At 33.4% G+C, this 27,667-nt stretch overlaps 1 protein-coding gene across 7 annotated transcripts in view; it reads left to right on the top strand.

Moving 5' to 3' along the window:
* iqsec3b (IQ motif and Sec7 domain ArfGEF 3b) overlaps positions 1 to 23,116 on the top strand; it is a 34,941-nt gene extending 11,825 nt beyond the window's left edge. Inside the window, exons 6-17 of one of the 7 annotated variants that reach the window (XR_007829708.1) lie at positions 3,809 to 3,970; positions 5,226 to 5,348; positions 5,454 to 5,620; positions 7,437 to 7,576; positions 10,250 to 10,375; positions 10,477 to 10,576; positions 11,557 to 11,715; positions 12,231 to 12,320; positions 12,402 to 12,442; positions 17,048 to 17,427; positions 21,671 to 21,754; positions 21,884 to 23,116. Coding sequence is in view for 5 of the 7 variants with exons in the window: in XM_051135241.1 (XP_050991198.1) it covers positions 3,809 to 3,970; positions 5,226 to 5,348; positions 5,454 to 5,620; positions 7,437 to 7,576; positions 10,250 to 10,375; positions 10,477 to 10,576; positions 11,557 to 11,715; positions 12,231 to 12,320; positions 12,402 to 12,442; positions 17,048 to 17,458 (1,519 nt within the window). In the remaining 2 variants the exon portion in view is untranslated. Of the gene's footprint in view, positions 1 to 3,808; positions 3,971 to 5,225; positions 5,349 to 5,453; positions 5,621 to 7,436; positions 7,577 to 10,249; positions 10,376 to 10,476; positions 10,577 to 11,556; positions 11,716 to 12,230; positions 12,321 to 12,401; positions 12,443 to 14,141; positions 15,845 to 17,047 lie in introns of those variants that run through there. The other 6 variants (XR_007829707.1, XM_051135242.1, XM_051135241.1 and 3 more) reach the window with 6 other exon arrangements.
* The last annotated feature ends 4,551 nt before the right edge of the window (positions 23,117 to 27,667 follow it).

Raw genomic sequence — 27,667 nt, 5'->3', positions numbered from 1 at the left:
TTACAGCAGCTTTTTTGTGGATGTCACAGGTTTTGCTATGTTTTTGCTAACAATCTGCAAAATGTTAATTATTTTACCAAAATAGAAGGGATCATACAAAATGCATGTTATTGTTTATTTAGTACTGACCTGAATAAGATATTTCACATACAAAATAATAGTTACATTTATAAAAAATACCCCGTTCAAATGATTCTTAATACTCTGTTGTTACTTGAATGATCCACCGCTGTTTGTTTGTTTAGTGATAGTTATTCATGAGTCCCTTGTTTGTCCTGAACAGTTAAACTGCCTGCTGTTCTTCAGAAAAATCCTTCAGGTTCCAACAAATTCTTTGGTTTTCCAGCATTTTTGTGTCTTTGAACTCTTTCCAACAATGACTGTATGATTCTGAGATCCATCTTTTCACACAGAGGACAACTGAGGGACTCATATGCAAATATTACAGAAGGTTCAAACGCTCACTGATCAGGGTAAAATTAACTTATTTTGTCTTCTGGGAAACATGTAACTATCTTCTGTAGCCTCTGAAGGGCAGTACTAAATGAAAAAAATAATGATATTTAGGCAAAATAAGAAAAATGCACACATCTTCATTCTGTTCAAAAGTTTTCACCCCCTGGGTGTTAATGCATTGTTTTTTCCTTATAAAGCATCAGTGAGCATTTGAACCTTCTGTAATAATGAATAAACTTTTAATTTATGTTAAGTTTTAATTTTAGTTTCATTTTTAGTATTTTTTTTTTTTTTTTTGGTGCTTTGACAAGTTTTTTTCTTTCAGTTTTAGTCATTTTAGAACTTCAGTCATTTTCATTTTTATTTTAGTTTCTTTTGATGTTGTTGTTGTTTTGACATTTTATTCATACTTGTTTTTTTATATTTCTATTCATTTACATGATCATTTATTAATTTTTATTTCAGTTTTAGTAATTTTAGTACTTTAAAATTCATTTAGCTGCCAGAGCAACATTACTAATAAGTTTTATGTTTACGTTTTTTAACTAATATTTATATTTTATTTCAGTCACTAATATTTATATTTTATTTCAGTCAATAGTTAAAAAAAGCAATACTCCAAATCTTGCCATCTTTATGAGAAAAATTGCTTCATTAGAGATTTTTCTTTCATTACTTTGAGTTAGTCTGTCTCTAGATTTCAGACTTGTTCGTCTTTTAAATCCCAATTCAATTTCTGAATGTGAGGACGCAGAATTACAATGTGAATGTAAGTAAGTAGTATTCAATTAGAGAAAATGCATATAACTGTCATATTTAACTGGAAATGCAAAGTTTTTCAAAGTAAACTTTAAATTTGGCTTGTCAAAGCCTTATTTGAAAGTACTAAAAGAAGTTTATAGTTGAAGGGTTTTATAGGCCTTTCGAACAAACAAACGCATTACAGAATTGTTCAAATTACTAACTCTAAGAAAAGAGCTTTTGTTTGCTGGGTCAGTTTGACCATGATTAAAGAGTTGAGTGCATTTTCATTATACCTGCTGATACACTCGGACAAAAACACACATGCTTGCTCATGTATACATACACACGTACTCAAGAAGACTATATTATACTCCCTCAGGGATGATTGTGAGGCTCTTTCTCTGCTCCATTTTGTGTGTAGCTCTTTCAGACACACACACAGAGAATAAAGCCAATCCTCGGAGGCTTCAGAGTGCATCAGCACTCAATTGAAATCTCAGATCAGATTCACTTTGACATGCTTGACGTGAGTAGCACCACGGTTGCCATGGTAACCAGGTGATCTTCACACACACACACAGTTTTACTCAGGCTATGACTAAGGGACACTGTTGTTTTTACAAGGTTTCTGTGAAGATGTATGTGGGGAATTTAGTTTTTTCAGCTATTTGCTCACAATGAGTAAGTGGCGTGTACCATGTTTGGGGTGTTGCACGTGTGTGCGTGCACTGTTCCATGTGCGCTCGCCGGTATAAGGTCAGACGTGACCTGTGAAGCGTGTTGGATATAATACACAACTCAGTGATGTCATCTTGAAGTCCAGTGCTAAAGAAAGAAAGAAACGGACAAATACAAAGAAGGAGATATCAGTATTATTGTAAATGATCATTTTTTATTGCAAATAAACTCCATTATGACATATGTGACCCTGGACCACAAAACCAGTCATAAGGGTCAATTTTTTTTTTTAGTGGTTTGTTAGGATAGGACAGTATTTGGCCGAGACACATACATTTGAAAATCTGGAATCTGAGGTTGCAAAAAAGTCAAAATATTGAGAAAATCGCCTTTAAAGTTGCCCAAATGAAGTTCTCAGCAATGCATATTACTAATCAAAAATTAAGTTTTGATATATTTACGTTAGGACATTTTATAAATACCTCCATGGAACATGATCTTTACTTAATATCCTACTGATTTTTGGCTTAAAAGAAAAATCTATCATTTTGACCCATACAATGTGTTTTTGGCTATTGCTACAAATATAGCCGTGCTACTTAAGACTGGTTTTATGGTCCAGGGTCAGATATTCAACACTTATTATTTACTATAAATCCACTTACAATAAAGAAATGTCCTGTGATCACTCTGTTCCAAGCTGCACTTTTTCATTTCCCATTTTTCTGAAAGTGTCTTGTACTAAAAATCTGAATTTAGTTTTATGTGACCATTTTCCAAATTAAACAGGCTGTTTTGCTACTGTATCTTTATGATTTCAGTGTTTTGCAATTGTAGAATTCCCCCAAACAAAAAACAGTGCCTCCAGTGCCCTAAACATTTATTTATTTTAATGAGAGAAATAGGTTTGAGGTCGGTATGTGGGTTTCTGTGATTAACATAATCGGTAGCAATTTTAAGTGGCAAACTGTATAAATATATTTAACTGTCAGTTTTTGTTGTTGTTCTTTAATTTGTTCAACTGTCTAGACTTGTAGGCTATAAAAATGTTACATTTAATCTTAATCTCTAAGAAGAAGGTGTTTAAATGTCATTACTGCCTTCATTTTATGCCTCAAATGTCATGGACTGAGTAAAAAAGGAAAAAAAAAAAAAACAGTAAAATTGTGAAATATTATTACAATATAAAACAACTGTTTTCTGTTTTCATATAAATGATAAAATATATTTATTAATTAATTTTATTAATATTAATTTATTCCTCTAATGCAAAGCTGAATTTTTCATTAAAAAAATGTATTTGAAATAGAATTCTTTTGTAACATAAATGTCATTACTGTCACTTTTGAACAATTTAATGCATCCTTACTGAATTAATTTCTTTAAAAAAAAATTACTGGCCCCAGGCTTTTGAAGAGTGAACATACATAAATATAAGCTGCTCAGTCCTGTTTTTATTGCCTGTGGGCTGCTGATATAGATGCTATGATGCACATATGGACGATGTGGCGTCTCTGTAACAGAATGTCGGCAAGATGTTAACTGACGTGGAAAGAATAATCTGCATGTAAATACTGTATGTTTGTGGCTATGAATATCTCTCTTAACACTCGTATACGCACGTGAACCTGAGTGCAAGCACACAGACCTCTTCTGTGGTTTATTTTTCCTAGAAACTATTCATAATAACTTTTACAGGCCTAAACTGAATGCAAATTGAAAACAAAAAGGTAAAAAAAAATCTTAATGGTTCCAAACCTTTAAATGATAATATACAGTAAATAAACAAATATGAAAATGTAAAAAAAAAAAAGTACATGCAGTATGTTATATCATTACATAATGTAACATTAGCTATTTTTCCTAATGAATATTATTCTTGAGAAAAATCATTTAGTGCTCACCTACATCTTTCTTGATTTTCCTACAGAAATCCGGACAAAGGCATCCAGTTCCTGATATCCAGGGGCTTTATTCCCGACACGGCCATCGGTGTGGCTCACTTCCTGTTGCAGAGGAAGGGTTTGAGTCGGCAGATGATTGGAGAGTTCCTGGGTAACAGCAAGAGGCAGTTCAACAGAGATGTGTTAGAGTGAGTTGTGTCTTCATACTGTTTTGTGCAATATACTTTTCTCTGTATCATAGTCATTTTGCAGACAATTACACATCCTTGGTCTGATGAGGCAAAAAGTCCCAAATTATTTAAAACACTTATAATAAAGCCCTGAAAAATGATTAATAATACTAGCTGAATTTAAAACTGCTCTGCATAAAATTAGAATGAGATTTATTGCTAACTATATTTGTCCTGGTGAGAAAAGAAGCTTCTGATGCACTGGAACAACAAAAACAAGACACAGACCATAAAAAATAAAACAGAAACACAACAGACAATTTACAACTCCCAATTCTCAAATGTAAACTCAGAATTCTGAGAAAAAAGTCTCAATTGTGAGTTTAGAATTTTTAGAATTCCAAGTTAGCATTCAAAATTCCAAATTTTTAAATTCTGAGTAAAAAAGTCAGAATTCAGAGTTCCAAAAAAGAAATGATCTTTTCATAGATTTTGAACGTACTTTGAATGTATGTATTTCCTATTACAGAGGCAATTTATTCACATTCAAGTACATATTATTTTAATGTTAAAAAAGTAATAAATAACTGAATTTATGATGTATGAACATAATAGAAAAAAATGAAACAAGACGAAATGTAGGTACAAAATATAATTAAATACAGTATATATTTACATGTTACTAAATTTATAAATATAGCAAAAAAAAGTAGTATGGTTTAATTAAATAAACATAAAATACATGAAAATATATTATTAATCTTTTATTGCTTTTATAATATAATAATAATAATTAATTAAATTAAACACGTTATTTACAAATAACATATGTTAGACACAGTTGACAGAATACACAAAATGTATGTACAAATATGCTATTTACCCAAAAATATGTAAGGAATTATTAAGATTATACAGAAGTTTTGCACAATTAGGCAAAAAAGTCTGAATTGTCACTTCCATAATGTACATTTAAATGAAAAAATATTGTCACAAATATTAAACTCAGGTAATAATCAACAAGCTCTAAAATGATATTCTCGTTTTGAAATGGAGACATTAAGATTAGAGTGAATTAATCTGACTACATTATCTTAAATTAACCAACACATGAATATAAACGCATATTCAAGATGGGGGTTATAATTTAAGAACCAGCTACTGAAGGTAATAACGGCACATTTTCATTTCTTACAGTGCTGGAGCCTCATAAATTGGGCTCTTAATTTAAACGGAGCACATTTATGAGTTTTATGTGGTGTCTCTCTCTCAGCTGTGTGGTGGATGAGATGGATTTCTCTATGCTGGAGTTGGACGAAGCTTTGAGGAAGTTTCAGGCTCATGTACGAGTGCAAGGAGAAGCTCAAAAAGTTGAGAGACTTATTGAAGCATTCAGGTGAGAATCAGACACACACCCAATTATCCAGATTAACTATGGTAATTTTATCCTTTGGGTTCACAACATTCATTATTATGCGCATTAATGTTGTTTCTCTTTTAGTCAGAGGTATTGTATGTGTAACCCTGACGTGGTGCAGCAGTTTCATAACCCCGACACTATCTTCATCCTGGCCTTCGCCATCGTGCTGCTAAACACAGATATGTACAGTCCCAACATCAAACCAGAACGCAAGATGCTGCTGGAAGACTTCATACGCAACCTACGAGGTGTGTTTATGTGTTGTTAATTAAAAGCGGAGCCTGTTGATGTTTTTTGAGGTCAGAGATCGGATATTTGATTTTAAATCTTGCCAATTTTAATCAGCTTTCCATCTTCATGTTTAAATTTGCATTTTTTTTCATATCAAAAGAGACATTTTGATTATCTCCTAGGAGCGTAGGCAGCGTGCGTGCGCGTGTGTGTGTGTCTTGGACGGATTCCTGGTTTCTGATCAAATAGTTTTTGATCTGTTGCCTACTTTCTGCGGATATAGCAAACACATACGGCATAAGAGAGCCGTACTTTAAAGTGAGATGTAAAGACATGGGGATTGGAACAAAATCAGAGCATGCTATTAGTCGAGCTCTGGTTTATGATGGGACTTTTCCATAAACCAAATAAATCTTCACTTTAGAAAATGCACACAGTGACGCATCTGCTTTTTATGGAAGCGTATTTTTTCCATGGAATAAAATATAAATAATATTTTCTAACGGCGAGTTGACATCTCACAATTGAAAGTCAATTGCAGATAATAAACTAAAAAAAAAACTCTAAAAATAAAAGATTCAGATTTTTCTCAGAATTCTGAGTTTAAATTTCACAATTAATAACTCGCAATTGCAAATATAAACTTGCAACTCTAAGAAAATAATTCTTAGAAAAGTTTATAAATCTGTCTTTTTCTCTGAATTCTAAGTATAGATTTCACAATTTGTAGTTCAGATTTCTGAATTCAAATGTAAACTTTAATTCAATTCTGATTTCAGAGTTCATAATTCAAAATTAATAATTTGCAATTGTACAATATAAACTCAATTATGAGAAAAAAAATTCAATAGTGAGTTTAAAATTCCGATTTTTTTCCACAGAATTCTGAAATAACATTTCACAATTAATAACCTTCAATTGCGAATTATAAACTCTGAGAAAAAACTTCTGAGAAAAAAAAAGTCTTGATTGTGACTTTAGAATTCAGATTTTTTCTCAAATTTCAAAACGTTTAAATTAAAAAAAAAAAAAGTAAGAATTGCCCATTTATACTTACATTTGCAAGATATAATTTTCATAATTATATCAAAAGTCATAATTTTGACTTTTTTCCGTAGAATTTTTAGTTTAAATTTCAGAATGAATAATCTTGGAACTCTGAGAAAACAGTTTGAATTGCAAGTTTATAAATCTGACTTAAATTTCAATTTCAGAAAAAAAATTCTGCAAAATACTGCAAAATGAATAACTAGCAATTGCAAAATATAAGCTTGCAATTCAGAAAAAAAAGTATTTAACTGAGTTCATAATTCTGACTTTTCCCTCAGAATTCTGAGTTAACATTTCATAATTATCAACTCGCAATTGCGAAATGTAAACTTAGTTGAATTGCAAAATTTAAATTGAAAAGTTTATAAATCTGACTTTTTTCTGAATTCTAAGTTTAAATTTCATAACTAATTTCACCAAAAATTTAGTTTAAATTTCTATTTTAGTTAATACTTCAAAATTAATAACTAGCAATTGCAGGATATAAACTCACAATTCAGCAAAAAGAGTATGAACTGAGTTTATAATTCTGAAGTTTATAATTTAGATTTTTTTCTCAGAATTCCGAGTTTACATTTCGCAAACACTGCGAAGAAAGTCTGAATTGTTCGAAAATATCAGAATTACGAGTTCAAAAAGTAGCAATTACCTTTCCATAGGTTTTAAATATACTTCTATATAACAAAAGATTCTTTCCTATTACAGAAGCAATTTATGCACATTCAAGTACACAGTATTTTAGAGTAAAAAGTTAAAAAAAGTTATAACTGAATTAATCTTCAGGAGTGGACGATGGTGCAGACATTCCACGGGAAATGCTAGCCGGGATTTACGAGCGGATTCAGCAGAGGGAGCTGCGCTCCAATGAAGATCATGTGACCTATGTTACCAGAGTGGAGCAAAGCATTCTCGGAATGAAGACGGTGAGTCAGTTCTCTACCAATTATACACAAAGGTCACTTAAATGTGAAAAGTGCATCACCTTTCGGTTCCGTTTGCGCTTGTTACAGATTTGAAAAGGTGATTAGAGACAGTGAGATATCTGACCGAACAACTGGCTTCTCAAAATTACACTTATTAGTGGGGCTTGCTGAGCCAAAGATCAGCATTACTATCACTCACACTAGTGCAGGTGAAACCTCTAACACTAAGCATTGAACTTATTCTGAACTGTTTGTGCTATAAACTAATGACTAGAGATTCTTCTTAATGATTCAAGTTTCTTAACAGTTTTAAGGAATTCATATTTAGGGGAAAAAAGTGCAATTGCACTGCCAAAAGATGAGATTGTTTACATTTTTGAAAAAGGTGCAGTTACATATTTCATTCATTATTTATAAAATACTGCTGACCAAATGTGAAATGTACATCTTTAACCACATAGTGTTATATGAACAAATAGCCACAGATTTAAGTCTCACAGCTAGCTGTAAGCTATATGTTTTTGATTCACTCAGATAGACTCATTGGTCCGTGAACTGGACTACAACGGTTGCATAATGTTTTTGAATCATTAAAAAGATCCGGAGTTCAAGAGTCAGAGTCAGTTGATTCACTAAAAAGAACCGACTCATAAGAATCATTTGTTCCACAACTGGTTCCACAACTGGTTGTGCTGTATGTTTTTGACTCACTAAAAAGAACCAGCTTATAGAGTTATTTGTTTGTGAACTAGACTATACTGGTTATGATCAATGCTTTTGATTCACTAAAAAACAGCTCAAAGAATCATTTGTTCTAGAATCAGACAACACTGGTTGTGCTGTATGTTTTTGATTCACTAAAAAACCCAGCTTATAAGAGTTATTTGTTTGTGAACTAGAATAAACTGGTTACGATAAATGTTTTTGATTCACTAAAAAGATCCGGCTTATAAGAATCACTCGTTCCACAATCAGACAACACTGATTGTGCAGTATGTTTTTGATTCACTAAAAAGAACCGGCTTGTAAGAGTAATTTGTTTGCGAATCAGACAACACTGGTTGTGCTGTATGTTTTGATTCACTAAAAAGAACCGGCTTATATGAGTCATTCATTTGTGAATCAGACTACACAGTTTACAATAAATGTTTTTGATTCACAAAAAAAAACAAACTCATCAAAAGAATCATTTGTTCCAGAATCAGACAACATTGGTTGTGTTGCATGCTTCTGATTCACTAAAAAGAACTGGCTCATAAGAATCACTTGTTCCACAATCAGACAACACTGATTACGCAGTATGTTTTTGGTTCAGTAAAAAGAACCTGGCTTATAAGAGTCATTTGTTTGTGAATCAAACAACACTGGTTACGCTGAATGTTTTTGATTCACTTAAAAAAAAAAAAAAACAGTTCAAAAGAATCATTTTTTTTTTTTCCAAAATCAGACAACACTGGTTGCGCTGAATGTTTTTGATGACCTAAAAAGAACCGACTCATAAGAAGTATGATTCACTCCATAATCAGACAACACTGGTTGTGTTGCGTGTTTTTGATTCACTAAAAAGAATCGCTTATAGGGGTAATTTGTTTGTGAGTTAGACTACACTGTTTTTGATTCACTAAAAAAAAAAAAAAACACCAAGAAGAATCATTTGTTCCAGATTTAGACAACACTGGTTGCACTAAATGTTTTTGATTCACTAAAAAGAACTGGCTCATAAGAATCATTCGTTCCACAATCAGACAACACTGGGTAAGTACAATAAGAGTAATTTGTTTGTGAATTAGACTCCACTGGTTACAACAAATGTTTTTGATTCACTTAAAAATAATAATAATAATAATTTGAAGAATAATTTGTTCCAGAATCAAACAACACTGGTTGTGCTATATGTTTTTGATTCACTAAAAAGAACCAGCTTATAAGAATCATTTGTGTTTGTGAATTAGACTACTCTGATTACAATGAATGTTTTTGATTCACTAAAAAAAAGCTCAAATTTAAAAGCTCAATTAATTTGTTCCAGAATCAGACAACACTGATTGCACTGAATGTTTCTGATTCACTCCAAAGAATTAAGAACTGGCTCTAAAGAATCATTTGTTCCAGATTCATTAAAACACTTACCTTATGCTTTTGATTCACTAAAAAATATACATAATGATTCTAATAATAACAATTTTTATAATTCTATTGTTCTATTCAACAGAATGATAATTCATATAAAAATTCACAGAAGGTTTAAAATAAACTGAAGTTTAAAATAAGTTTTAACTTGTATTACCCCAAAAACTTTCCAGTCTCAAGTTTGATTAACATGATGAGGTAAAAATAAACTGTGCTCGAAGCAAAAACAAGTGACATTCACATTACAGTTTCTGGTCATTAATTTTTCCCACCTCTGTATGCTAACAGCTGTGTGAATGAATTTATCAGTGCGGGAGCTAAAAAAACAGGAAACTGGAGACTAAAAGTGCTCATTAGTTTGGTGCTATAATTTCAGATTTCACATGACAGCACTGCAAAACATTCTACCTCTGTATGAAATATTAATTTCATTCCTCAGCCCATGCTGCATCCGACATCCCTCTTTTCATTTCCTGTGCTGATGGAAAATGCACCTTCTGAATTGAATTCACCTGAAATTTGATCTCTCTCTTTCTTCTTCAGATACTGTCAGTTCCTCACCGTAGGCTGGTGTGCTGCAGTCGACTCTATGAGGTCACCGATGTGAATAAACCGCAGAAACAGGCCTCACATCAGAGGGAGGTGTTCCTCTTCAATGACCTGATAGTGGTGAGAGAAACACGTGTGTTCATACATAAAAACATGTATACACAGACAACTGTAAATAAAAAATTCCTTTGTTTATTCTTATCTTTGTTATGTAATGTTAGATCCTCAAACTATGTCCTAAGAAGAAGACTGCTGCCACATACACGTTCTGCAAGGCCATGGGCTTACTGGGAATGCAGTTTCATCTGTTTGAGAATGAGTGTAAGAACACAAACACACAAAATTACATACACTGCTGTTCAAAAGTTTGGGATCAGTAAGATTTTTTTTTTAAAGAGGTTTCTTATGCTCATCAATGCTGCGTTTATTTGATTAAAAATACAGGAAAAAATGTAATATTGTGAAATATCTTTACAATTTAAAATACAATTTTTCTTTTTTAATTTACATTAACATCTAATTTATTAATATGAATAAAGCTGAATTTTCAGCATCATTACTCCAGTCTTCAGTGTCACATGATCCTTCAGAAATCATTCTATCGTAAATGTTGGAAACAATTTTTTTTGGAACCTGTGATACTTTTTTCAGGGTTCTTTGATGAAAAAAAAGTTAAAAGAAATGAATTTATTTAATATAGAAATCTTTTCTAACAATATGCACTACCGTTCAAAAGTTTGGGGTTAGTAAATTTGTATTCTTTCTTTATTGAAAAAAATCAATACTTTTATTCACCAATGTTGTGTTAAATTGATAAAAAGTAATAGCAAATACTTAAATTGTTAGAAAAGATTTATATTCTAATATTCCAATAAAAATGCAAATTTTTCATTTTCTTAGGTTTTAACCCAAATTCAGATAGATATATCTTACTTTCTTTTTTTAATAATAAAAATATAATAATGTTTAATAATATTCCCAAAGCCTTCCAAAAGGCAAAGTCATTTTTTGTCATTTTAATAATGACTTTGTATTGATTAGTGACAACTTAAATTATGAAAATATAATGTATTAAATAAAAATCAATGCATGCAATAATCTGATGCAATAATTTTCAAAAAAGAAATGTCTGACTGTCAAGTGTACATGCTGCCATTATTATGTATGTTTATCAAAAATAAAATTATTATCATCTTTGATGGCAATTTAACTTTTTATTTTTTTTGAGAAATCACATTTTTTAAAGAATAAAGGAGATCTCAGTATTTCCAGTGTCATACAGTGTGTGTTTTCTGTCACAGATTACCCTCATGGAATCACGATATTGTCTCCGTTCTCGTCGGAGAAGAAACAGGTGGTGAGTTTCTGTTCTCAGAGTGCAGAGGAGCTGCTCAAGTTTGTAGAGGACCTAAGAGAGAGCATCGCAGAGGTAGCAGAGATGGAACAAATACGGATTGAATGTGAGTGTCTTTGCATGTAACGGCATGCTCATTTACCTAAGTGTTCACACACTTTAGTGATAGTCACATGTATTAAAAATTTGAATGTAAAAAAATCCCTGGGTTTTTGAAACCATTGGGTTTTTTCCATGTTTTGTCTAAAAAACTCCGAAAAAAATCAGAAAATCTAGAGACTTTTGACTTGGTCCAGTAAAAAAACCCCATTTAGCAACCACTAAGAACACCCTAGCAAACACATAGCAACATGCAAAGTGTTTACAGTTAAATATAATTGAAAAAGCATTTTGTATATAACAGAACAATGCATGTTTTCCTCTTTTTATTTTCTGTTCTATTATCTGTTTATTAGCATTATAAGTAATTTATACATCATTCCGAACATTTTAATTCATTATCATTACCAAAAGGTTAACTTGAAATATAATGAATTCTCTATATTCCTCAGTGGTTTGAATGCCACGCTTGTGGGTAATGTTGTGGCCGTCATTAAAGTGAATTATGTATGTGGTTCTCAGGGGAACTAGAAAGACAACAGGTTGTGAGAAATCAAACTAACAAGAACGGCACACAACTAGACATCCACGCTGGACCTAGTTCTGCTTCAGGTACACACACATACTTGCACGCGCTTACATACACAACAATAAGCCTGTTTTTGATGTCTTGTGTATTCGTGTGGATTGCAGGGGATGATTTTTATGAGAAAACGGGAAGCAACACGGTAGAGGTTTGTATCAGTAAATCGTGGTGTGAGTGCAGTGCAAAATTATGTTCAGATTCTGTGTGCATGTATGTACAGTGTCCTCCAAACGTTTGGGAATGCCCTACACGTTTTGGATAATATCAGCATAAATCTTTTTGTGATGTCTTTGCATTGATAAGGGATTCAAGTCAAAAGCTTACACACACCTTGCAGAATCTGCAAAATGTTAATTATTTTACCAAAATAAGAGGGATCATACAAAATGCATGTTATTTTTTTTTATTTAGTACTGACCTGAATAAGATATTTCACATAAAAGACATTTACATATAGTCCACAAGAGAAAATAATAGTTGAATTTATAAAAATGACCCCATTCAAAAATGTACATATACTTGATTCTTAATACTGTGTTGTTACCTGAATGATCCACAGCTGTGTTTTTTTTGTTTAGTGAGTCCCTTGTTTGTCCTGAAAAGTTAAACTGCCTGCTGTTCTTCAGGAAAATCCTTCAGGTTCCACAAATTCTTTGGTCTTCCAGCATTTCTGTGTCTTTGAACCCTTTCCCACAAAGAATGTATGATTTTGAGATCCATCTTTTCACACTGAGGACAACTGAGGGACTCATATGCAACTATTGCAGAAGGTTCAAACGCTCACTGACGCTCCAGAAGGAAAAACGATGCATCAAGATTCGGGGGGTGTAAACTTTTGAAAAGAATGAAGATGTATACATTTTCTTATTTTGCAAAATAGGAAACATAAGTATCTTCTGTAGCTTCTGCAGGGCAGTACTAAATGGAATGAAAATGTGATATTTAGACAAAATAAGAAAAATGTACACATCTTCATTCTGTACAAAAGTTTAAACCCCTGGCTCTTAATGCATTCTTTTTCCTTCTGGAGCATCAGTGAGCATTTGAACCTTCTGTAATAGTTATATGAGTCCCTCAGTTGTCCTCAGTGTGAAAAGATGGATCTCAAAATCATACAGTCATTGTTGGAAAGGGTTCAAATACACAAAAATGCTAAAAAAACAACAACAACACAGAAATTGTGGGACCTGAAGGATTTGAAGAACAGTGGGCAGTTTAAATGTTCAAGATAAACAAGGAACTCATGAACAACTATCACTAAACAAAATAAAAAAAAAAAACAGCTGTGGATCATTCAGGTAACAACACAGTATTAAGAATCAAGTGTATGTAAACTTTTGAATTTAACTGTTATTTTCTCTTGTGTAAACATCTTGTTCTCTTGTATGTAAACATCTTTTATGTGAAATTTCTTATTCAGGTCATTACTAAATAAAAAAAAAAAAATGCATGCGTTTTCATGATCCCTCTTATTTTGGTAAAATAATTAACATTTTGCAGATTCTGCAAGATGCATGTAAACTTTTGACTTCAACTGTATGTTTTACTAAAGAAATAGTAAAAATTCTTAAAAGGACATCCATCTTTCAGGACATCCAAGATGTAGATGAATTTGTTTCTATGTGTAGCTTTACATCACTTGCTCACCAATTGCTCCTCTGCAGTGAATGGGTGCCATCAGAATCCATAATAATAAGTGAAGCTGATATTGTATTGTATATATATTTATGCTGATATTGTACCAGTTTAAAGCGTGTTTCCAGATTTTTGGGGAACATTGTAGGTGGTGAGAGCACGTATTGTAGTTTTAAATCGTCTATTTAGTTATCATCACTATCTCCTTGCAGAATCAGAGATAACCTCCCCACCGGCCCCCAAACTCCCTGCCCTTTACCCTTTGACCCCTGAGCTCACTCTGACCCCGCTGTCCGTCAGAATGGAGACGCCCGCCCTCGGTGTCTTCACTGCAATCACACACCACTGGTGCAGAGCAATAGCAGCACTGCCAACCCCCAGAAAACACCATCCACCGCCCCTCGCTGTGATCTGTAATCTATGGCCTCTCACTCGGGCTTTTGCTGACTGCTGTGTTTTAATGCTGCATACAGCTGCTGTTGTTGTGGGGTGAAATACTTTAAATGTAGTGGAAATGATATTAACAGGGTATTCAAGTCACACACTGACAAGCACATTCACACATACAGCCTTTGCGTTTAAAGGAAATATTGTGGCTCATGTTGTGACTGCAGTGCACTGGATTTTTTGCAGATAGCATCAGTGCAAACATTGATGCAGTGAACAAATTAAGGCCACATTTTTTTGATGTTACACTCAGATGTAAAATCTGGGGTCAGTGATATTTTTTACATTTTTTAATATTTTTAAGTAGAGATGCTTTAATATAACCAAAAGTGACAGCAAAGAGATTTATAATGTTACTAAATATTTCTATTTTAAATAAATGTTGTTATTTTGAACTTCCTATTCATCAAAGAATCATGAAAATAAATAATGAAAATAATAAATGTTTGTTAAGCAGCAAAAAAAGCATATTAGAGTGATTTCTGAAGGATCATGAAGACTAGAGTAATGATGTTGAAAATTCAGTTTGCCATCTCAGGAATAAATTAAATTTTACAATATATTTAAATAGAAATGATATACTTTAAATTGTAATAATATTTCATAATTTTACTGTATTTTTGATCAAACAAATCCAGTCTTGTAAGCATGAGAGACCTTTGAATGATAGTGTAAAAACGGCTTGCAAATTGCATTTCAAAATACACTTGCCTACCAGAGGAAAAAAATGTTATTGCTTGTGGAATAACAACGATAAAATTGCCATTGCACGTCCATTGGCAGTACTTTCAATATCTCTTGCACTGGTAGTCATTAAAATTCAAATACTTCATTAAAAAGAGCCGAAATGAAAGGACCGAGCTGTGGTTACTGTGGACAGACAGGCTACACGAATGCGCTTTCACGGGATGCCAAACACATAACACGTATACACATGCAAACAAGGTCTATCAAGACAAGGTGCAAATTACCCAGCATGCAATAAGGACCCTCGCTGCCAAGCGTCGAGGCCCTCGAGGGGCACTTTAATGCTTCTTACAGACGGATAAAAATATAACAGTCTGATTAGCAGCATGGTAATAAAAGGAAATGCATAAGATAGCGGTTAATTATCCAAATTACGGCAGTTTAAGTAGGAAGTCAGCGTCGCTTGCTTTCACCCACTCTGACCGGCTGTATGTACGTAGTCATGCTGTGTTTTGCCGGCATGCTCTGGCAGATTTTTTGCACTTGTTTTTCACTATCTAAAACAAATAAAAGATGGAAGAAGAAAATTCATTTTTGGAGAAAAAAATCTGATATTGCAGTAAGACAAAATACACTCTGAGTTTTGCAATTTATATTAAAGATACAGTCTATTATTATTAGATATTTTCAAAAATAATATTTTAAAATATTATTAGATAAATTCAGAAATAGACAGAAAATACTTTTCTTGAATATAAAATTCTTCTGATTTACAAAAAAAACTAACACTTACTAATATTACTTTCCATCATATATATAGTATGTTTGCTTTTTTAAATTTATATATATATATATATATATATATCAAATTTAGATTACAGTCTTCAAAGGAGTGAGAAATGTGTTCACATACTCCATTTAATGTCAAAGAATGTTATAAAATAAGCTATATATATTACAAGTCAAAAGTTTTTAAACAGTAAGATTTTTAATGTTTTTTTAAAAAGTCTTTTCTGCTCACTAAATCTGCATTAATTTGATCCAAAGTACAGCAAAAGCAGTACAATTTTGAAATATTTTTACTATTTGAAATAATGTTTTCTATTTGAATATATTTTAAACTGTAATTTATTCCTGTGATTTCAAAGCTGAATTTTCAGCATCATTACTCCAGTCTTCAGTGTCACACGATCCTTCAGAAATCATTCTAATATTCTGATTTGCTGTTTAAAAAACATTTATTATTATTATTATTATTATGCTGAAAACAGCTAAGTAGATTTTTTTCAAGTTTCTTTGACAAATAAAAAAAAAATCAGAAGAACAGCTATTATCTGAAATAGAAATATTTTGTAACATAAGTTTTTTATAATTTTATTTATTTTTTACTTTAAGCTTTCGAAAGGTATATTTCACAATTTTACTATTTTTACTGTATTTTGGATAAAATAAATGCAGGCTTGGTGAGCTGACTTCTTTAAAAATATTAAAAATCTTACTGTTCAAAAACTTTTGTTTTTCAGAATCATTCATACGTGAAAATTGGCTGAGAATAAATAATTCTACCCTTTCTGAGACGAAAGCAGGAGTCATGGTTGTCAAAAGCAAAATGTTACGAAATGCATTGTATTTTATGAGGAAGCATGACATGCTAGAGCAAACCAGCCACTATTTTTGGAATCAGCACTTTAAAATTGGAAACACGTATTGGATTTCATTCAGCAAATAAGATGCAGGGCAGTGTTATTTATATACTAATAATATTATGCATTTTACATTGTACAAGTCTAAATCACAGCAGTAGGAAGTCAGTGTTGCCCCCTTTCACCCACTCCGACCGCACTGTATGTACGTAGATGTGTCGTGTTTTGCCGCCTGCATGCTCTGTGGCATGGCCTTGTCGTGTGTTTCCGCACCAGAGGGCCGTGAGAGTGCAGCAGGCCAGGCTGATAACGCTTCCTGCTTCTGGCTGTTTCTAAACTAGGTGTCAATTCACAACAGGCTCCAAACGTACCAACTCAGCTCTCCTCTGGCCCCACCCAGCGCTCAGCAACACCTGGCCGTCCTGCCTAGCCCCGCCCCTGGCTCCGCCCTCACCATCTCCCCCGAAACCCTGATCCAGTGCCAGCAGATCGTGAAGGTGATCGTCGTGGACTCTGCTGGGCGTGGCCACGTGGAGGCGTTCCTCAGCCACAACCCCGCCCATCGCCTCATCCAATCGGCCGTCTCCACGCCCACCAGGTCAAGGGAGGGAGGCAAGCAGCAGCAGCCGCCCCTTCCCCCCCCACCGCCTCCTTATCACCACCCGCATCAGTTTTGCCCCCCGACCCCTCCGCCGCCACGCCACCTGCTGAGCCAACGCAGGTACTCCAGCGGGACGCGCAGCCTAGTCTGACCAATACACACATACACAGACCAGTTTACACCTGTTAAAGGGACAGTTCACCTAAAAAGAACATTCTGTCTTTATTTCATCACCCTCATGTTGTTCCAAACCCACATGCTATTTTTTAACAGAACACAAAATATTTTAAATAATCTTCACACAGCTTTTTTCAGTACAAAGACAATTTATAGTGAGAACAACACCATAAAAAGCACAATTTGTGGGCTCTGAAGTCCTCTGAAGCCATATATAAGGTGAAAATTTATGTACGTAAAATTTGTTCACGGAGATACTAAAATGACTTTCACAGAAACACTAAGCATTATAAAAATAAATAAATAAAGGTGCACAGTGTCTATGTCTATTAATGCAAAGTCTTAACTTACTATTTTATTTAGTGTTGCTTCAAGTAAATTTATTTGTTTTGATTATTAGATATTTTAACTGGAAAGTAAATAAAAAGTAGACAAAAACACTTGTTAAGATTAGGATATTTCGCAGTTTATGAAGTGTGAACTGGCCACTGTTGTTTTTGTTGTTGTTTTTTTTATATAAGCATTTAGTATTATTTCTATACTATTTTAATATTTACTCATATTTTACATTTCCTATTTTACTTTTTGCCTTCATTTAAATTTTAGTTCAAGTTTTAATAATACTTTTCTTATGTGCTGTCATTTTTATTATTTGTTTAAATATTCTATTTACAGGGTTAGTACAGATACTGTAAAATGAAATTTCAGGACTTTCAAGGACTTTTCAAGCACTACTTTTTTGATTTTTGTTTAATTAGAGACACCACTTACTAAACAATGTCTTCCATTTCAAATTCTAAAAAAGAAAAATATACTAATAAAAAATGGCTAACATAAAGTGAAGCACATACAAATTAGTAGTATACTACAAAAATATTAAGTATACTACACTTTTACTATAGTAAAACCATAGTTAATTTTCTTAAGGGATTTGTATTTGTGTATACTTTTTCTTTCTTTTTTAATAGCTGTACTGCCCTAATGGTATGATGTTTTCTACTGTTAAAGGAAAAAAATCAGGAAAAAAAAAACATTTGCGAAATCGCTCTGAAATCCTGATCCGAAACAAATGATTCACAAACCCGCACCAAAGTCCTGATCTGAATCAAATGATTCACTATCCGTGCTCCAAAGTTCAGATCTAAAACGAATGATTCACGAACCGGCTCTAAAGTTTCGATCTAAATCAGATGATTCACGATCCATGCTCTGAAGTTCCGATCTCAATAACGATTCTTGAACCATCAAGACCATTCAGACCAGTTCTCAAAGCTCGAAGCGCGAATCATTTGACTTAGATTGCATATTGCGAATCATTTGATTTTGATCGGGACTTCAAACCGCGTCTCGCGAATCATTTAATTTGAATCATTTAATTTGAGAAATGATTCACAAACCCGTTATGATCTGAATCAAATAATTAACAATACATGACATTCCGATCAAAATCAAATGATTCGTAATACGCAATCCGATTGGAACGCATCGATACAGTAAATCATTTTGTGATGCAATGGTTTAACTGATTCTGAGTTTCAAAAAGCTCAGTTTCACCCTTTTTAAAATCGTTAACTTACAAGCGATGTCGGAATTCGAAAATGAATGTCTCTTTTAATTTGATCTGGTTTTTGCTAGTGAATTGCTTGAAATTAATGATCGAAGTCACGAGTTTGAATCAGTTGGAGCGGCTCCAGTGTAAATGATTTGGTTGATTTGGTTCATCTGTTCCTCTTTTTGCGTCTTCAGCCATGTTTACTCGACACTGTCAGTACTACTACTTGTTTAGTAGTAGTTTTCGATTGTTCTGACATTATTTGAAATAAGCAAAAAAGGTATGAGTTTTTTTAATTGTGTGAATTTTGCATGAAAAGATATGTGCTTTTACTGACTAAATTAAACACTTATGTCATAGATACACTGTTTTTTAATAATTCACTCTTTAGGAATACTGCTATTTTCAAAGGTTTTCCAGGACTTAAGTTTTAAAAAGTCACTTTAAGCACCTTGTACGAACCCAGTATTTAGCTTAAATTTAGGTTTTTGTCTTTCGTAGTATTAGTTTTAGCACTTCTACTTGAACTTTATTTCAGTTAGTTGACAAGGCAGACAATATTTCATCTAATATTTATTTTTTTAGCTTTATTTCAGTTTACAAAAATAGTTTTTAATAGTTTTAACTCTGACTACATGGAAAAAGAGCTGTGTAAACATTCTTTAAAAATTATTTTTGTGTTCTGTTGAAAAAATAACAGCATACAAATGTAAAGCAACATGAGGGTGAATAAACCATGACAGATTTTCATATTTACGTGAACTATTGCTTTAAAACTAAACTATCATGTACACTCTTTCTGAAGACACGATAGCACAAGCAGCCCGTTCTGAACTGTTAGGCTCACGTCGCTCAAAAGAAGCTACACTTAGAATTGTTAGGTCCTCATGGCCTTAAAGTGTGTATTTAAAGTGAGTAGATGTATAGTATTTTTTTAAGAGGGATTTTTTTTTCTCAGATCTTTTTTGTGTGTTCACCACGTCCCCGTATTCAAATGAAACGTTTATATATTTTGATTTCTCCTTAAAATGCCCATGTCGTGTGTTGCCCCGAACCTGAACTACAATAGATGGATGTAGTGTAGAGGGAGTGACGTGAAGATGAATCTGTTTCTAGACGCCACCATAAAATAATGTTTGCGATTATATAAATGTTCACATTGTGTTTTGTATGGGAATAGAAAATCACCACCCTCTTTCAAAGGTCTTACCTGAAAAGGAAATCCAATTCCAGTGTTTGAATATAAATCATACCTCACAGCATTTCTAAAAAAGAACAAATGCGAAAGTAAAATAACTAGGTTAGATAAGCGAACACCCCCTGAGTTAGTTTAGATGCAGCAATTGCACCCTTAAGTTACTTAACTTTATCAAAAGGCAGATCATGTGACCTCTAATGCACATTTGCATAAATTAAGCTCAATTTTGCTCTTTATTCAAATTGCCAACTCCTACTGAAAATGACTTTATTCCTGCAAATCAAATCATCCCTCAGTGAATTATTCCAGCTGTGTTGTGAATGTCCTGAATCAATGGTTTCGGAAGAAATTTAGGTCAGGACGTGGCCACTAAAGAATTTCCAACTTCCAAGATAAAAGCTGTAGGTTTTGTCTGTATTTGGCATCATCTACTTACTGTCTTATCCTGTCAAGAGTCCCAGTGTCAGCTTCTGAGAAATTTAGGACGCTGCCATCCTGTGTGGAGGAAGCGCTTGATCTCGAGAGCCGTGCACCATGTACCTAATGAGGGTGTTGACTGAGCTCCATAAACCCTTTAAAACGTTTGGATGCCCGGCTCCTGACTTGTGCCTTTTACAAAAGTATCCTAATGTCCTTTAAAAAGCACATTTTGACTCAATGTGAATTGCTGATCTGTGCCGCAACCCAATTCCATGTAGTACTTGCTAGAAATAGAAATCATTATTGTCCACAAATTCTGAGGTTAAACCTAACAGGGGTTTTTACTTAACAAAATGTTTGAAAATCTACATTTATAATAACTTTTATTTACAGCATTGACAAACATTTTAAAGAATCCTGTGTTCATTTTCATTCAGATAGACATTTTTCATTTGATAGTTTTCATATACATTCACATTGAATGTGCATCAAGTATTGATCTGTTAATATTTATAAATAAGTATAAATTAAAGGAACAGTTGACCCAAAAATGACATTTTGCTTAATATGTACTCACCCTCAGGACATCCAAGATGTAGATCAGTTTGTTTCTTCATCAGATTTGGAGAAATGTAGTATTACATCATCAGAGGATCCTCTGTAGTGAATGGGTGCCGTCAGAATGAGAGTCCAAACAGCTGAAAAAAACATTGTAATAATCCATAAGTAACTCCAGTACATCAATTAACATCTTATGAAGCCAAAAGCTGCATGTTTGTTGGAAAACAAAAAGCCTTCATTAAAGCACTTTAATTCATAATTTCTCAAAGGAAAAATAATCTAATCTGAATCAAGAGGGAAATATGCACAGATCAAGCACTGTTTACAAGTGTAAATGGTCTAAAACAGTTGTAAACAAATGTGTTTTGATATTAGAGGACAACGGGGATAGACTTTTTCACAGTTTCAAAGTTAAAAAGCTTTTAATGATGGATTTGTTTCTTATAAACATGCAGCTTTTCACTTCACGAGATGTGATCAAATGATGCAATGCTGAATTTCTCCAAATCTGTTCAGATGAAGAAACAAACGGCCTGAGGGTGAGTACATTTTCAGCATATTTTAATTTTTGGTTGAACTATTTCTTTAAAGTTTTAATGTAATCAAAGTGTATGGACATTTTTTTTCTTACTTTGCTAATGCGTTTTGTTTAAAACAACTTTTTACAGCAAAACAATGCAAAAAATGGAGAATTTTGAAAGAGGGTGGTGGGATAGTTTACCAACTAGAGCCAGGGGTCGGCTTGAACTCAGCTAATCATCTCGAATCAACCTTTTTATTGTGTCCGGTCCTATAGAGCGACTCTGTAGCGTGTTACTGTGATCAAGCCTGGTGCTCAGGTAGCTTCATGTGAAAACCAGGTGCACATCAAACCTCTGAGAAAATATCAAATGTTGTATACTACAAGGCTATGACTGATAAATTGTATATTTTTAAAAAGTATCACTTACAATGTTTATTAAATTATTATGTTCAGACAAAGCATTTGTGTTTTAAAAAATGATCTGGTGGGTTATGTTTGTGTTTGCCACTTAGAATTCATGTTTTCTGCATTGCATGTCATAAGAGATTCATATGTTTATGTGCAGATATCTATAAAGAGCTTTTATCTCAGATGTACAACACTAATGTTTGTTTCTATTTTCTTTGTTTTTAATTACAAGTATCTACATATCTGTTTTTTTTCCAAGGCATTATTGGAAATGATGTCATTCTGTGCTTAGACACGGAAATTACGGAAAAGCAGCAAAAAAATGTATTTATAAATCTATTTATTCATACAGAGTAGGAGAATGAAAAGCTTTATTGTATAGTTTGCACAGCTGTTTATTCATTAAGACGATGCGCTGATCAAATACCGTCTTTTCTTCGTGCACACCTGCTCTGACATGTTTATGGGACTGTTCAATTCACGAACGCTCCTCTACCATGCACCACGTCGAGTCAGAAGCTGTCATTTGCTAGGTTAAATTAGTACGTAGCGGCATATTTGTTTCCAAGAACATAGCGACACATTTAAACCCAGCGAGGGGCCGTATTCTGACTGTGAAGTTGTGAAACTGCACTGCATTTTTGTGAAAATGCACCATAAACTCCATCTTTGAGTCGATGGTTTCAATCTAAGATGAACTTCTTGGACTCAAATTTCCAGAAGTTCACTTTAAAAAGCTACAGATATTTATGAAGAAAAAGAAAATGCTGATTTTCATGTATAACATTAAAATATGACCTTGTGGTGGTCAAAGCAATGGTCCCATCCAATAGGTTTTTACGATCTATATTTGTATTGAGCACTATTATGAAGTTTTATATAGTGTAAAGACACTTGATACGCTCACATTCATATCCTGTATATGCAATGTCACTTAATCATATCTCAACAATCATTAAACGTGCAGAAAACTGACGAGATCTTGTGTGTGTGTGTTTGTGTTTCAGTACCGATCGACTTAAATATCACAATGATATTAAAAGACAGTGATCAGCAGCCTGTTACTTATAGTAAATCTATTGTTCGGCTAGACCTTCTCAAATGTGACTGGATCCATTAAATGCTACTGGCATATTGATTAAACTTGACATTCAAGTGTTGGCTCACTAATCAGTACTAATTCTAAACACTAGAATTTATTTACGAGAACAAACAGTAACAACTCCATTTATCAAAAGCACAATTAGAAATTAGATCAGTCGGAGTTGCATCCAAGTATGAGAACACTGCCACCCAATAAGCAATTTGAAGAAAAATGTAACAAAAATAAATTTTATATATATATATATATATATATATATATACACACACACTATTATTTTAATGTTTTTTTTACATTCTCTTCTGACCATCAAACCTGTAAAACAGTAATATTGTTAAATATTTTTACAATTTAAAATAACTTTCTATTTTAATTTATACTTTTTTTTAGCAAAATTTCTCCAGTTTTCAGTATCCCATGATCCTTCAGAAATCATTCTAATATGCTGATTTGCTGTTCAGTAAACATTTTTTATTACTATCAATATTTAAAACAACTGAGTACATTTTTTTCAGGATCCTTTGATGAATAAAAAGGTCTAAAGATCAACATTTATCTGAAATAAAAAGATTTTTTCAGTCAGTATTGAAGTCAGTCAGTATGAAAAGTCAGTATTTTTTTTAGGAAGGAAGTTACAAAAATGAATAGTTTTATTTAGCAATGATGCTTTAAATTGATCAAAAGTGATGATAAAGACATTTATTTCAGATAAATGCTGTTCTTCTGAATTACTATTCATTAAACTTTCTATTCCCTAAACCTGAAAAAAATTCTACTCAGCTGTTTTCAACATAATAATAATAAATGTTTTTTTTTTTTTTTTTTTGAGCAGCAAAGCAGAATATTAGATTTCTGAAGGATCATGTGACTGCAGTAATGATGCTAAAAATCTGTTTTGAAATCACAGGAATAAATACAATTTTAAAATATATTGATATAGAAAACAGTGATTTTAAATAGTAAAAATATTTTACTGCTTTTGCTGTACGTTGGATCAAAGAAGTACAAGCTTGGTGAGCAAAAGAGACTTCTTTGAACATTTAATATACTGTAGCTGTTGCTGCACTTCATTTTACACCTAATGACACTTCTCACTCAAGGTAAAATCCTGGTAAGATGCAGTGTCTCATAGGTTATTGCTTTGTTTTAACGCCCAAACATCCCCTTACCTGAATGTTACTCTCAAGAAGGACCTTGTGTTCTCCCAGCTTCTTCCCGTTGTTTCGGCTGAAAGCTTCAGTGCTGCTCTCCAGGGTCCTGAATTGCTGCTTTCACACTGGATGCGCTCTCACTCTTCAAAGAAACACAGAGAATGACAGTCCGTGCACTCTGGAATGCCTGTGAATGCCAATGAATTTGAGCTCCTGTAATGATTTCAACAATCAGATATTTCAGAAACTTATGTTAACAGTTCTTTTTTTTTAAAATATTTTTTCAATATCTCAATTTCAATTAATCTAAGCATTTAAAGAGAAAAAAACTTTTACTCACCATCACATCATTCCAAACCTTTCATTCTTTTATCACAAAAGGTGCATTTTTGACAAATATCCAGGTCAGTGTTTTCAAGTATACAAAGCGAACGAGGACTGAGGCTGTAAAGTATCAAAATGACTCAAAAAAAGCTCTATTCTATCACAAACATATATTAAAAAGTACTTTTCTGAAGTTATACAATAGCTTTGTGAAGAACAGATCATGATAAGTTACTATTCAGTGAAAATCATGACAGTCACAATATCTGCAGTAATCTTCAGAAGAAAAACAATATTTATTTCAAAACACAAATACTGTTGATTTCCAAATATACACACAACAAAACCGCATGTCACCTCCTAACACTCATTTGGCTTCATAATAATTTATGCAAAAGATAAGTAGAGCTTTACAATCTTGTGAGATGACAGATTTCCTCTCACTCAGTTCCTCTGTAACACGAACAAATGGATACAGCAATACAAGACAAATCAACGACTTGTCAAGTTATTTACAAAAGAATGAACATATATAAGGTATGCGTTACCTCACTCTGCATCAGCTTTAAGATAAGTTGATAGAAGGTGGATAGCAAAAAAATAGCATTCCAACTGAATAAATGACAAAGCATCATTCAGAGATGAATGTAAGGAAATGCTGTGATAAAACACTCTTTCTTGATTACAAAAATATTCGCCATAGATATACAAGTTACATTTACTTATGTACGTATGAAACAGTAAGTGCAGTATTCTCCCATTGCGGGTAAATTATCACTCATGTCATACCTCTTCAACTGTCTAGACTAGCATATTGTCCCGTTCACACCAAGAACTATAACTATCCACCTTATTCTTCCAAGCGTAAGCAAGCCTATGGGTGAGACTTCCGGAAATAACGAGAAGAATAACGACGTGTAGTAAACGATAAAACTGTCTGCACTACAAACCAGTGTTCATAATTAAGATAATACATTAAAATAATCCGGTAAGACAAACCAATTTGCAATATCAAGCAGTAAAACGAGCTATTTTGTACAGCTAAAACAGCTGGATGTGGATGAGACCGGAAGCCAGACCCATAACATTTACAAATAAGGAGGATAAGTTAGTTTTAAAAGTTTACACGATAACTAAAACTTTAGCTAACAATTAGGTTTTTAAACTAATAAATGATATTGTTAAAACCACTTTCAGCTTGATTATTTCCAGCTGATGAACAATAAACACTGACAGCCCATCTGAATCCATCCGACTTTACAGAGCTTGAGCATGTTGCCAAATCTGCGGTTTTCCCGCGAAATCTGGCCAGTTACCGTGGGTAGTTTTTCATGTCCGCAAATTGAAGCAACCTCAGTAACGTCATATTTATCCCCTGTAATGTTAATTTTACCCCGCGGAACGAGTTTTTTTTTTTTTAACTGGGCGGGTTTTGTTGTGAAAACCTGGCAACCCTAGCGACAGACTACATTTTACTGCAGCTTATTTTAAACAGGGGTGCGTTTCCCAAAAGCACAGTCAGCCAACTATGGTCGCAAGGTCCGTCGTTACCAACATAGTTCAACAATTCGGTGTTTCTCGGAACCATAGTTCAAACGAACATTCGCAAACAGCGTCAGAAATTTACATGGTTGGAACTACAACTCACGACCTGTGGTTAGAAGCATAGTTCCTTGTTAGTAAGACACATGGGCTCAACAAATAAGCAAGCTAACATGCAGTACAATCTATATCTTCCATTCTATCTAAATATAAATGCATTTTAATCTATGTATTTTTGCGCGTCCTCTGTTAGTGCCGTTTTTGAATAGTGCGCATGTGCACACATGCCTAAGGGAACGCCGGAGTATGACGTAAGAGGGAACCTGCGATGAATCAAACATAAAATAAAGCGAAATGACAGGGAACAAAAAATAGTAAATCAGTCATCAGGTGCCATGTTCTATATAGTTGCATTTTAGAGATCTCAAATCAGTTAAATAGCAGAAGATATTACTCCACCACAGCGTGTGACGTCATTAACAACGGCCGTTCATTGTTGAACAAGTGTGGTTCAAACCACAGAGATGCGACCGTATTCGGGAAACAGTCGTGTGTAGCTAGTTCATCTCCACAACAGTGCATTGTACTATGGAGGTTAATCAGAGTTATGTCGTTGTACGGGAAACGCACCCCAGAATGGTAAAGTCCGCTGGTGTGCACACTAATATAGTTATAATAATAATTTAATTCTTGGTGTGAACGGGCCTTAAAAAAAAGAATAGTGTAGTCCGCATAACTTGGACTTAAAGTGAGTATCATTAGACTCTATTTCAGAGCGATTTTTCCAGATGAGCAATAAAAAAATTAAAAAATGTTCAAAATGGAGGAGTGGAGATGAAATGTGGAGTTGTGGACGCATTGTTATGGGTATAATTTTTTAAGGAATTTTGTAAGGAAGACTATAAGGAGGGATATGTTCTATAGACTATGTGAATGCAAAGTACTGTTCTGTTTAAAATAGTCTCATAATTTGTCCAAATAATGAAAAATGACTAAAAGAATCATTTAAAAAACCAAATCCTTCTGACTCTCATCCTTAATAATTACATTAATAATACATTTGACTGCAGGACATAAAAACCCTGTAATTTCGTACTATTCCCACTTCCTTAAGAAACATACGTATTTTTGGTGTCTGTTCCATTTTGAGTCCATGAGTAGGTGGTGTGCCTAGAGATAAAATAATTACAAAAGTTGGACAAGAACTTTAGAAAAAAACTTGATGGATGAGATTGTCTGGTGGATGCAAGTGAGAGGCTAAGAGACAGAGACAATCTATTTAGGCAAGAATATTCGAGTTTGCTTCTGAAGCACTTGTATTCCTCGTTTATCCTTTGCTTAGCGTGTTTGGCCCCAGGGTCCAAAGTCCCAGCGTCTGGATTTTTAATGAGTGTCCCGTGTC

This window comes from Labeo rohita, chromosome 18 (assembly GCF_022985175.1).
Source record: "Labeo rohita strain BAU-BD-2019 chromosome 18, IGBB_LRoh.1.0, whole genome shotgun sequence".
Classification (NCBI taxonomy): domain Eukaryota; kingdom Metazoa; phylum Chordata; class Actinopteri; order Cypriniformes; family Cyprinidae; genus Labeo; species Labeo rohita.
The sequence above is the reverse complement of the archived record's forward strand: the minus strand, read 5'-3'. Positions and strand labels throughout refer to the sequence as shown.